At 35.2% G+C, this 13,539-nt stretch overlaps 1 protein-coding gene across 1 annotated transcript in view; it reads right to left on the bottom strand.

Moving 5' to 3' along the window:
- LOC137407122 (LIM domain only protein 7-like) overlaps positions 1-13,539 on the bottom strand; it is a 98,144-nt gene that overhangs the window by 70,260 nt on the left and 14,345 nt on the right. Inside the window, exons 2-5 of the mRNA XM_068093722.1 lie at positions 8,394-8,467; positions 6,720-6,789; positions 3,749-3,858; positions 860-911 (exon numbers count right to left, since the gene is read on the bottom strand). Of these exons, the coding sequence (XP_067949823.1) occupies positions 860-911; positions 3,749-3,858; positions 6,720-6,789; positions 8,394-8,467 (306 nt within the window). The remainder of the gene's footprint in view (positions 1-859; positions 912-3,748; positions 3,859-6,719; positions 6,790-8,393; positions 8,468-13,539) is intronic.

Here is a 13,539-nt window from a genome sequence, read left to right as displayed (position 1 = left end):
AAGATATACACTGTCGTTAGATGAATATATACACTGTTGTTAGATAGGATTAGATGTTGTTACAATAGGCGAAAGCTAAAAAGAATCCTCTTTAACCATTTCCTTCTTCATGCGCTTACTTATGTCTGCTGGGAACTAATTTATCTATATACAAATACTAGTAAATCGTAGAGAATAGCATATAGAAAAAGACAAAAGAAAGGGTACTTTCATATCCCCTACAAAAGAGACACCATTGTGACAAAGTATACATCACAAAACGAGGTCTGCAATAAACACTCATTTTGTCTTGCACGTTTCCGTCGAGTCAGAGTTATATACTCATATAACTTCTTATATATGAGTATACAAGAAGTTCATGAGCCATACATACCTTCATATATGAGTTAAACTTTATATAAATCATATATGAATGACATGCAAATGAACCCAATAAAGTATGTTAAGCATACACCAAACGCGCTTGCTGTAAAATAAGCATTCCGCTGTTGTAGCCTAACAACATTAAAATATTTATGAGGATTTCAAGCCATCACTATTGCTGACGCGCTATGTTACTTATCCACTGTCAACAAACACACTCAGCTCAGTTACCGTATTCCACAAGCATGGAAATGTCTATTGCATTTTCCCTAAAGCTACAAAAGGTACAGTATTGAAGTCTGAATCTTTCATGTGCACCTAACCATGCATTTCTACGCATAGAGAATCCATAATACATAAAGTTACTTGACAATTTAATAGACCAGACAGATTGAGATTTTATTAAAATTTCAAATATCAACTAAGAGAAAAGAAGGCAGAATATAAATGTGTTAAATAAGTTTTTTCAGTACTAAACAAAAAGATAATTTCTTACATTTCTTATTTTTCTATCTTCAGTTTCCTTAAGTTCTGTGGCAGTCGGCTCGCTGTAAGAAAGTGAAAACATGATCATTAGTTAGTGTGTATGTTGGCATGCGCTTGTCACTCATGACAATGCTTGGCATTAATATTCATTCACAACTATCACGCTTTAGTCGCTTCTGTGGCAAACCCTCCAGGTTAGCACCAATATCATCAAGGCGACCAACATGGAGTCTTGATCTCCAGTTGCCACGATCTCTGGATTGTGTCGCCGAATAGGTTGTCCAGAGACCGTGGTAACTAGAGGTCAAGACTCCCCACACATCGCCTTCATGATACCAACCATCATGCCAACCGGGATAGCTTGCCACAGAAGTTAGAGAGTGAGGCAAACAGCTACCAGACCACAAGCAACAGCTATCATAAATGACTATCTTATCGCTCCTCTGATGTATATCTTCTATAACATAAATTTCAAGACAACTTAAAGAATTTATGTGAAGTTTTTGCTTCATACTTCATAAAAAATTCTATATAACACAGTGTGAAGTCGAGCGAGTTCTCAAATTTGATTTGAATGGTAACCCATCTTGCTGCACTTGCAAGAGAACAACAACGCGTGTGTATAGCGTTACATCTATTATATATACAACTTCTGAGACATTCTAGTCAGTCGTGGCAGATCGTCAGATGTGTCGACAAAACAGAGAATAGAGTTGCTGAGAAATTGTTCATAAATACTTAGAAGCGATCGATTGGTGCAGATGTTACAGTGTCGATCTACCAATCTGAATGTCACAAATTGGAGTATCGTCAAAAGTTATCTTTTATCCTAACCTTGATACAGATAGACAAAGAACAGGCAGTACCACTCTTTTTATGGTAAAATATTTTTTTGTTCGCTTTATTGTAGACGTACCAAATATTTGTTACTAGTTATTTTGCAGAATAGACTTGGCTGCTTAGAAAACAATGAACAAATCGTTGTAATGGACGTCGAAGATGCGTGCTCCCCATCAGCTTATTGTAAAAGTACTGCAATCAGTCTATAAAACTAAGTTGATTAGAAAAAGAAGAAAAGTTGTCGATTCAAACCAAAAGGGCTGCAGTTACGGTACAGCCCACAAGTTCAAAGTCAAGTCTAGTTGTATGGCCAAAGTGGTGAGTTTGGAAAGATCTTGGAACGAATTAGGCAAGTTACATGTATTTTACTGTTCTTATAACGTAAAAGCCCTATAACGTAAACATTCCTGGAACGGATTATTTGTGTTGTAGGAGTGCATACTGAATTTGAAAAACATTTGTATTCAGGGATGTAGAAGAGTTCAGCTAAGAGTTGGCTTCATTCCAGCTAAGAGAGACATGGCTCATGTAAAGGGTTGGCTCAGCGACGCTGTTTAGCTGTTTAACACTGTTTAACACGCAACATTCCTTGTAGATTATGTGAGATAAGCTATAACCAATCGTCTTGCGCTCCGTCACACTCATCGAAAAACTAATTCAAGTTACTCATAAGATCTTGTATTACAAGTGTCGGGTGGCTCCCAACGCTGACACCTGATAGGAGTGCGCAATTAGAAGTGTGTCATGCCAATCCATGTATGAACTGAGCTTAGATTTCACTTCCTCTCAACCCTCACAGACGAGACAACATGACAAAAAGAGAAGGAAACAAGACTTTATGGATGTTTTGGTGTCTGAGTAATTTCACAAAATGTTTGAGAGTGATTTAGAGTTTGAGCCCCACCATAGCTTTATAGAATAGCTCTTGAAACTATGGAAGGCCATCAATTACTGTTATCCACTATGTTTAGATTTTGAGTTGTGCGTAAGTTGTATTACTGTGCGAATTAGGTGTCTCTATGGACATTCGCATGATGCGGATTGACTCCGGCACCTTGTTGAAAAAAGGTAAGGAATTGTACGCTATAAGTGACGTAGGTAGCAACCCACATGTTAGCGACGCAAACATGTGAAACTCGATCGAGAAAGGACGAACGGAAGTAATGAAAACGTTTAAAATTGAATAGCTGGTGCAGTATTTTAATGCACATCATTCACGAGTGCTGTTTCCATTATTCGCAAGCATGATGGATTCAATAAATATTGCGAATCGCAAAACTCGCTTAGCTTGTCGATTTATGCCGTTTCTATGATGCAGATAACTTGCGGATTGGCTCAAATTTGCGCATCAAGGAAACACAGTGTTTGGGTCGCATCATTACAGAATGCAGTGTGGTACATGCCTAGTGATTCAGTTCCTTTAGTCTGCTCTATATAACCCAGCTGTTAGTGTCTTGTATAGCAAGTCTAAATGCTGACTCATACTCTATCGCTGTATGTCAGGGTTGTCATCTTGGCGATGATTCACCGACTATGTGCACTGTAACCGATGACATTATCGAGGCAACACGGATACGTTGGGAAATATTGCAGTTGTCAACATTTTCCGTTAGCTTCCTGAGCATCCACGACAGCCCGTGCAATGTGCATCACTTCGGCGATGGTGATTGGCTGCCGCGACTTGCTCGATCTATGTTTCCCTTCGTGACAGTTGCCGCAGGACTAGCATTTTATCGCTTCCCGACTGCATTGTATAATGAAAATGCTGTGATGTGGAATATTTGTTGATGTAAGAGCAAATAGGTTAGTGACAGTGTGAACATTGTTATCACAGACGATCACTGAATTATCGTATGATTGACTTTGACATACGGCGATTTATTCTGAACTAACATTCACTAGCAGGTCCATAGAATTGCACAAAAAAAGACTATTTAACCTAGTATAAGAGAAGAAAACTCCAGTTTAAGTTTCAAACACTCTCCTATGTAAACTGTAATACGCTAATATCAACAAGTAAAAGAAAAGTAAAAAAGGGTGATAACTCCAATCAACTCACTTTTCACGATGTCGCTCGGCAAAGTCTTGCAAATCAGTCGGAGCAAAAAGTTGGGCCTCCTTCAAGCCAAAGTGTTTCTTGCTTGCTTCGATAAACACATTCAAGTTATCCTGAAACACATAAAGCAGTAATACATCAGTACTGCATTTAATCGAACTGAAACACTCTTCTAGAACATATCACAATTCTCTTGAATTAGTAGGAGTCAATTCATATTAAACTTACCAAATTATCAAGCACAGCTGAACTAAAGCGCTTTGGTGAAGACACACAAAATGTTTAAAAAGAGGTTACTGGTATTAAAAACTTTCACTTTCTAGCTAGTACCAGAGAAGGTGATCCAAGCTAGAACCTTCAAAGACAAGCTACCATTCAAAAAATCGAAGTAGACCACAACTTGGTTTTAGGGTTGAAACAAGTTTTGTTAATATTGGCATTTTTCAATATTAATGGAAATCACAAAACTTGAAATATTGTAGCTTTACTTAAAACTTCAAATAGATAAGTCTAAACTGCACAAGCCGACACAATCTCTAAAATTTACAGAGAGAATTAGCTCTATGTTATTATCTCAACATTTAGGAAACTAGCGCTATCCAAGACTTTCTTATTACTGACTCAGGTAGATACCTGCTATCTGGCGTAAAGAGATAGACAGTTATCAGGTATTATTCAGCAACATGTGGGTATCAAATATACACTTTGTGTCACCTGGTAGAAACGTGTGTCAGCAGATATAAGCCTTGACTACTCACAAGCTGTTAGCAACCACAAAATAATGAAAGTATTGATGAAAAAAGCAAATTGTTGTTCTATCAGATGTATGCAGTTCAAATACAGTGTTGCAAAATAATCCACAGTACGTCAGCGTGAAGGTCGAGTCACAGTTCAAAGCTAATAGTACATGAAAGAGTCAGCATTTGTGCTGAGCTGCAGGCGAACCCGTCGAACAGTTACTCACAAGGCGAATTGAAATTGGAATTAAATTTGATGAAGAAAATGTTTCGCATTAGTGATACATACTTTCACAGCTAGATAGAATTCAATCAGTTTACACAATGAGCCCTAGATCCTACAAAAAATAAAGCAAAAAGCGAGACAAAATTAACTACTGCCGCGAGCTTGAAATTAGTTTACAAAGAAAAACGCTAAGTCTTCACCACATTGTTGTTCCTAGAATATCCGATGACGGCGGAACACTGCGAGGCGCACACCTGACCCCAGAGGCACCGTAGATCAAATACTGAACCAATATTTGGTGATGCATTCCACGGGTGTACTAATTTACATATTATACAATGACTGCGGAGTCTACCTCAACAACAACCCGCCGAGCAGTGACAAAAGGTTCAAGTGTAAAGCCTCTACTTACGTTACAAGTAAAATACAAATAGGAGATAATCGTGTAATATCCTTAATGCTCCTCAGGGCCTACTTGGGCTCGAAGATTTCAGCTCGTCGTGATGCTTGTGTGCATAAGAAGTTCACTGGCTAATCGTTCGATCGAATGAACAGCGACGAATAGATTCGTGATTACTTCAAAGCCTCCATTAGAGATGGTGAATAGAGGTAATCAATTGAAAGGGAATTTCAAGGGCTCAATACAAGCTATTAGTTTGTCTCTTACTATTACGAATATCCAAAAGCTTACACAAGCAAAGCTGTTTAACGAAACTAATCGACAACCCGTTTCATAGAGAGAGCATGCTGAACTTTCATTGTATCGCATTGATGGAGTTGTATCCACATGATACAAGCAAAAAGCTAGTAAATTACTAAAACTTATCATTTTTTATTGCAGATGAAGAATATTTGTATTTTAGAGTGAAGACAGGAAGATTATAGCAACAGAATTGCTTTTAGAGTGAAAGATGGCACTATGGCTAACCGTTGTCCAACAGCTAGAGTTGCTGTAAATCTAAAACCCTACTCGTACAATGTACTGTTTATCACTACTACAAGCGCCCATTTACTAAGCAAACGCTACTAATGATATCAGAATTAGTTCCAACGCGTTGGCATTTATTCAAACTACCTTGGTATTGCTCACGTCTCATTGGTTAATTCTGTCAGCAATGAGTGTACTTTTAACATTTTTAAAAAGTTACTGAAAATAATTAGCTTTCAATGTGATAATGCTTTCTATGTCTAAAAGTAGAAAGGAATAATTGAAAATGTCTTTGAACGAGTAACCAAATTGGCCAGATTCTACCGGCCATGTGTATTATTGCAGCGCAGTAATTTCGTGCAAGGCAAGGTGAAGATAAGGTCTCCAAAATGTATTATTTGATGTAGCCACATAAGTAGATGCTTCAATGAGAGTCTTTTCAAAACGAAACATGTTTGTGAGGTCAAGAAGCCTGAATAGATGTTGTATTTATTGAAACTGGCTCTACCAGCATTTCAATTGGTTCCACTTTAGTATGCATTTCAAAAATGTATAAAATTGTTTAAAAGATAAGTGTACTGTGATTGTATAAGCAATCCTTCTAAGACCAACTATGATGTCTACTTGGCTTACTGCAAGCAGAGGCTCTACGTGTTTTTAAGAGCATTGATGGACAAGTAATGTCTCGGTGATCTACATGTAGGTTGGGAGCGTTTTAGCCCAGTAGCAAAGAAACCTCAACAAATGGAGACATGTCCAGTTGCAGAGAGCAATTTAGGGTTGGATGTCATTCCTGTCACCAGTAGTGGCCTTTTTCAGGAGTTGAACCCCAAACTGTTGTTTGCAGGTCATTTCTAGACCACTAGGCCAAGGCGGTTCGACTAAGATTAAACATAGTTGGCAGCATAGCCTCTGAACCAATGATTTCTCATACACTAAGTTGCACTCTGCTGCAAATAACTTGAACTCAGCAGTTTGTGAGCAAGTCTAACATATGTTGGAATCACAATATATTTAGGAGTTATCAATCCTTGGAATAATCAGTCAATGCAGTATACAGTGACCTGATAATTCTTCACTTACCATGCCTGCCATTGCTGTTGGTAGTCTGTTAATTCTCTTTATTGTACCAGGTTTGATGCCATTTAGTAGTCTGTAACATCAAAACTGGTATATAAACATTCAGAAAATAATAATGAAGGAATATCCTTTCATGTTAGGGTTGTCTAACCTCACTATTCTAGCTGCTATGTATATTAATATCTTATTTATACAGAAAAAACAGTAGACCGGAATAACTTCAATAACCAAAGTTTAATTATCTTATTACATATATATATAAATAAATATATATATAAATATATATACATATATATAAATATAGTTATATAAATATATATATATATAAATATAGTTATATATAAATATATATATATATAAATATAGTTATATATAAATATATATAAATATATATATGAATATATTTATACATAAATATATATATATAAATATATATATAAATATATTTATAAAAATAAATAAATATATATATAAATATATTTATATATATAAATATATATATAAATATATTTATATATATAAATATATATATAAATATATTTATATATATATAAATATATTTATATATATATGTAAATATATTATATAACTATTAATATATTTTAATAATATAACAAAGTATGATTGTGTTATTAGTAGTATAAAAATATTATATTATTAATAATACAAAGATTTATGTCATTATTTATTAATTTATAATAACAACATGATTCACAATTATATAGAAATTTGTAATTGTGAATCATAAAGCCGCTGGTAAATAAGATAAATAGCAAAAAAAGAACTTGGTTTTGTTAAGTTTTTCATTTTCGAAGTTTTCTAAAAATATCAAACAGTTGAAAGGCTCATTTGGTTATTTGTCAGAAAAGACCTAATAGCGAAAGACGTAACTTTAAAATAAACATTTCTGGCAACAGCTAAAGAATGTTTTCTTCAAGCAAACTACTTTATATATAAACTATTAGTGTCGTAGTGGCTACTTATTTATAATAATACATCATAAATAATATTTTTAATATACGATTATATTTATAATAAAGAAAGATAATAAAGATCATTTTCTGTATATTTAGTACAGAGTAAAGTAAAACAATATATCAACTTAAGCATTCATGATTTTAATGTACTGCAGCAAATCATTTTCAACTGAGTTCTAAAATATCAGTCAAAATTCTTTAATGCAAGGACCACAAATATTTTGCAACTAAAGGTTTTCCAAGAAAACGTGTTGCACTAGAACTTGCCTACACAATTACAAAGAGTGGGCAACTCCTACTAACAAACACCATGAAGCACGCGCTACCAGGGACACTCTAGTTGTAGCTGAACTACATGTAGATAGCCGGGTGTACTGACAGAGAAATCAAATACTGTAAATAACACTTACAGCTCCACTTAGTTAAACCTTTTGTGGATGCAGATAAATTACCAAATTAAATCTAAATAAGAACTATTTGTTTTAAAAAAATAGAACATTTACAGCAGAAATGCAAAACTGACATATGTAAAACGTGATTTGGGAAGCGTAGAGCTCGAAGAAATGATTCATGAATTCTCATCTGACCATGATCAACTACAATGCGGATGTAAATGAGAGTTGACTAACAACCAACACAGACAGCAACAATGAAGTTGTTAGCTCTTAGCTCTGTTAGCGATGAGAGAAGATATGCTTACTCGCAAAGAAGCACACCATCAGATAGCGAACGTTTTGGATCATCAGGGTACTTGAACTTTTTCCTTGTGACGCACTGAAAGAGAAGAGGAACTGGCTACAGAAAGAGCTACCTGATGAATTCAACAGAGGAATTCTGAGAAAATAAGTTATTAGATCAAAAGGCTGATGAATTACTAGGAACAGATGTATGTGCTGTATGTTTTTATGCACTATTCTATGTTATAGCTATTACCATGAATAACATGGGTTTCCATGCTTTAAAAATATACAGCATCGAAGCCATGATTATTTAAAACCAAATGCATTATAGTCAGATAAAATATTGTCTAATCAAATGACAAAATGTTAGAACAATCAGTTGGCAATCGTGTCAAAATCAGAACAGATATATATCTAAACATTTAAATATATAATTACAACTAGGGTTCTACTATATTATAAGCCAATACAGTAAAGTAAAAGAGCTCCACAAGAAATTGGAGCAAATAGTACTAGTTATAGAAAATAGTTGTACATATCCGTCAGTTTCATGATGTGTCTTGTCAAACATCAGGCTGTCTGACGTATATATATATATATATATATATATATATAAATATATATACACATATATATACTCATGCTACATATATATATCTAATGGTATATATTTTCTTACTCTACAGTGATATTTTTTCACTATAAATATGTTTCGTGGTGTCCCTCGTCAGGTGTCTTTGTTTAAATATATACATTATATTTATATATTCAAACGAAGACACCTGACGAATGACACCGTGAAACAGATTTGCAGTAAAAAAACTTGACTTTCTACGCAAAGTTTTAATCTAAAAAATTATATATTTATTTGTGTATATATAATAATAAATTAGTAAAATTTTACATGAATTTTACCAAAGAAAATGAAAAGAAGAACTAGTAATAAAACTAGTCACATGATAAACAGTCCAAGTTGCAAGTCAGCGCGCCTTAGACCGGTTCTGAGTTGCCTTCCAGCAGCCCATATTAGTTGGCTCAAAGTCAAACCCTAACAATACATGACAGATACTAAGCACCGAGTTCAATACCTAAACTAAGAATATATTTTATGCACCTAATTGCGCCTAGTTCAAGCCGATCAACTAACCAAAGAATGTATTTCACTAAGTGTCGATGTCGTCAGAACAACAAAGTGATGCTTTGAAAAGGTGGCAGATGTTTGATTAGGTTTTCCCGGGGTGAGTAAGAACAAACAAACATGTGTTTCATACAGGTTCATGAAGATCAGTGCATGGGATAACAGCGCAACAAAGTCTGCTGACGGCATTGATCTCTAATAAATTATGATATATAGATAAGTTTTTAGAGCTCAATGGGCAAATTCTTACATTGATAGTCCTCAGTAAAGCAGTACGAAAAATAATTTCGTGCAACAAACTTTAAAAAAGATAGAAACATGACTTTATGTAATTTATATAACTTAGCCCGCCATTCTGAATAGGCTGTTGTTACGGGGCATCTTCCAAGCAAACTAAATATGGGTGATCTCCTAAGCAAAGTACATGGAAAACTTTTATGGAATGGTCTTGGAGCAAGCCATCATCTACATATCACTCTTGAAGAGGAGCACTACTAGAGGACTGCCACATGAGAAATAAGGCAGTATAAGGCCTTATAAAGCAGTTTTGTCAACATCAGAATGCCATTTTAACTCCTAATCATAATGGAAAGACAATGTTTTAGTAGCTGAAAATATAATAAGAATAGTAATGGTACTTAAAAATAATAGTAAGCAAGCTGAAGTGTACAGTATTGTATCAGAAGAATATCTCTGTGACAAGTGCAAGTATAGTAGGGGGTTGTACCTAGCAATTTTCTCCAATTGATGGATACACCAGTGATTTGGTATTTGGGAGCCAAGCATGACTTGTAAAAACAGTAATATTTTATTGACAAATAAATAATAGAACAGGTTCTGGTGGGCTGAACATAGCTACATCAGTGAGAGCTAGTTGTAAATTCATTAAAACTGTATTGATGATGCCACTAGCAACATCCAAACTAACTCACATTTCTGCCAGTTAAAACTTCCAACAAATCCTCAAGTTCTCAACTAAATTTCATCTTAGTTTACATAAAAATAGCGAAAATGTAACATGGTTCGAAATATTGTGCAATAATTTAAAAAACATTGTCATTAGATGTATAGAACAAAAATGTATCATGATATGAAAAACAGAAGCACTATCAGTAAGCATGCTGTGCTTATAAACGCAATGAGACGGAGAGGCTACGAGCTCAAACTTCAGCAATGGCAAGTTATTGTTACTGCATTACATGAAAAAAAGTTTGTGGATGTCTGCAATGTAAAATAGTGTCAAAATACCACAAACATAAGCACCTGTGGCAGTATTGGTCTAGACTTAGTATTTATAAACGGTATGGTATTCAGAAACCATGAGCTCCGAGTCAGTCGTATATAGGGAAGCTAATTTTGCGGTATTGCAAAAATACTTTGTTAATAGTTGTTTGCAACGTGAAAGCTAATAAAATACACAAAAGATATCATGATATACCGTATAGTCCTGTTTAAAACAATAAGTATGCCTGCCTATGGAATAGTTCGCAATATTACAATTAAGATATAGGGCCTAAGACTAAATTATTTACATGAATTTTGTAAAACTTATATTTGGAAGCAACATATTTCGCCACTAGACATCCCATTTTGGTTTAAAAGACCAGCTATTTCTGCTAATCAGATTGGATACAAATATTAGTGTTTCAACTTGAAGCAGCGCCTCTTAACTTAAAAAGGTAAAATATCCATTCAGTTCATTCATAGATGAGCACCAACCCACATGTTGACTTGAATGACGCAGACGAACAGGTATTAAAATTCCTCGCTAGATAAAAATAAGATAGCGTATTTAAGGTAGATTTAGAGACATCTTAAAAATACGCTCATACAAATATCACTTCCTCTCTGATAAATGCTGCTTCTGGGACAGCTTCAAGGAGTGTTTAAAAGCATTTTGGTAATTTACTGAATGTGGGAGTTCTCTGAACCAATAAGCCATAGATGGTCGACTGACAGACCTTTCGTAGCGGACCAACGAGTGTGATGTTTTGAAAATTTTTTGAAGTGTTTACATCAAATCCAATCATTGAGTGCGAGGCTGTAATTGCTGGTAAACCAACCGTGCCAAGTGTGAAAAAGAGCCTTTTTCAGTGTTCATAGCAAAAGGTTTTTGGGTTGCACTCTGACTAGCTGTACAGACTGTTTGTATCGCTTCCACCAGTTAGTGCTACTTTTTCATCAATACCGGTGTCTGGCAGTCAAGTCCGCTGTAAGAGATTATCAGGTGTAATAACTAAGTGCACAATTATTCCAAAATGTGACAGGGCAGTTGATTGGTACAGGTGGTAGAGTGTTGGTTTACCAAGAGTTTGAATCCTGTTGAAAGTGATATTTTTTCTGCAGCCTCCAACTGTGGTTTCAGACAAAATGGACACTGCTCTTATTATAGTAAAGGTGAAGGCTCTTAGGCCAGAAAAGATTAGCAGGCCGTAAATGTTCTATCATTTATTCTCACCGGGTTTTTCAGTATTTTCAAAAGTGGGCTTCAATCATCACGGCGGCTATTATTTTCAAATTGTAGATTTGCGACTAGAGGACTTTGGAAATCACAAAGCATAGCCATAAACCTACATAGCAAGCTCCTCATAATAAATATAGCCATGTTACACCTAGTCATGCAGGTGGTTTGCGAGTTCTGCTCTTCAGCTAAAGGCTAGATCACGCTATATCGTCTCTCTGCATTGATGCCACAATACTTGGTGATAGTCTGTGATAACAATGTTCACACTATCACGAACCCATCCGCGTCTGCATCAGTGACGTAGTGTTCTCATTTTTCTTTTGAATTTTTCTCAAAGAAAACTCTTTGTTATCGTGCTCGAATCAAATACTAGTCCTGCAGCAACTATCATAAACGGAAATAAATCCCGCTACCCACGAATTACTATCACCGAAATGGTTTATCTAGGTTTATTTAGGTTGTAGTCGATGCTCGGCGAAATATCGTGAAGGTCTGACAGCTGCAACCTTTTCCAACATATCGGCGTTGCTTCGTCGATGCTATCGGCCCTGTTCATATGCCGACGATAAACGCCATAAAGAAAACGCCAACATACGCTGTTATAGTATGAACCAACCCTAATAATATATACAAACAATAGAGACGTGAATATGGACTAGTTAACAATTGCAGCTTTCTTGTGATCACTCACTATATCATGTCATAGACTAGACCTCGTGAGGGAACAGTTACCGTCTGTTGCCTTACTTCAAACTTGTGGCAATGACAAACAGAGTGAAGACGAAGACAAATTTCAGCTAGCCAAAGACCTACAGATGTTGTCTAATGTTACCTCTATCAAAGCCTTAAATAACTTGGCTAGAGTGCCTGGATGTTATTATTATTACTATGGTTAGACTCGCAAACTGCTTATTAACACGATGAAAATCATGTCTGAAATTTCATGCCCTCCCCTTAATGGGCTTCATGTTACATAATTGTTATTGTACAGAGTAGCCGGTTGTTCCTAATTGTTTCTTCACAGATTTAGGTTATAAAAAAGTTAAAGTGAAAAGTAATTTAAAAACTGTTGAAATACAGTATATAAGAATCCCCTTAAAAGCGCAAGGCATCAAACGTGAATTTAAAATAAAAAAGATGCATAACATCTCTCCATGTTTGTAAACTTCAGGGATTCCGCTAACCTGAGAATAATCTTTGTACAAACATTCTGACTCCATTGTGACGAAAATTAAAAGTTGAAATTACAATTTTTAAGCCTTAATAAAAAAATAATTAGATTGTTGCATTTGCCAAACAAAATCATATATATCAATTTGTACAAAAACAACAATCAATCTCCGTACGGAAAACATGTTTTACTCAGGTGGTAAAATATCTCAAATGTAGGTGGTTGGAGTTAATATGAATATCACATACTGTAGTATGTAATCCATGAAGTCACTAAAAAATTGATAAACTATATACGCAAGCGCAAACAGACGCACACATATACCGTAAATAAGAGTGTTCGCGTAGATGTGTGTTTGCTTGCATGTATGTATGTACATACGTATGTATGTAT

The sequence above is a fragment of the Watersipora subatra genome, chromosome 10 (assembly GCF_963576615.1).
Source record: "Watersipora subatra chromosome 10, tzWatSuba1.1, whole genome shotgun sequence".
Taxonomy (NCBI): Eukaryota; Metazoa; Bryozoa; class Gymnolaemata; order Cheilostomatida; family Watersiporidae; genus Watersipora; species Watersipora subatra.
Note: the sequence above shows the minus strand (reverse complement) of the source record. Positions and strands in the feature narration are given on the sequence as shown.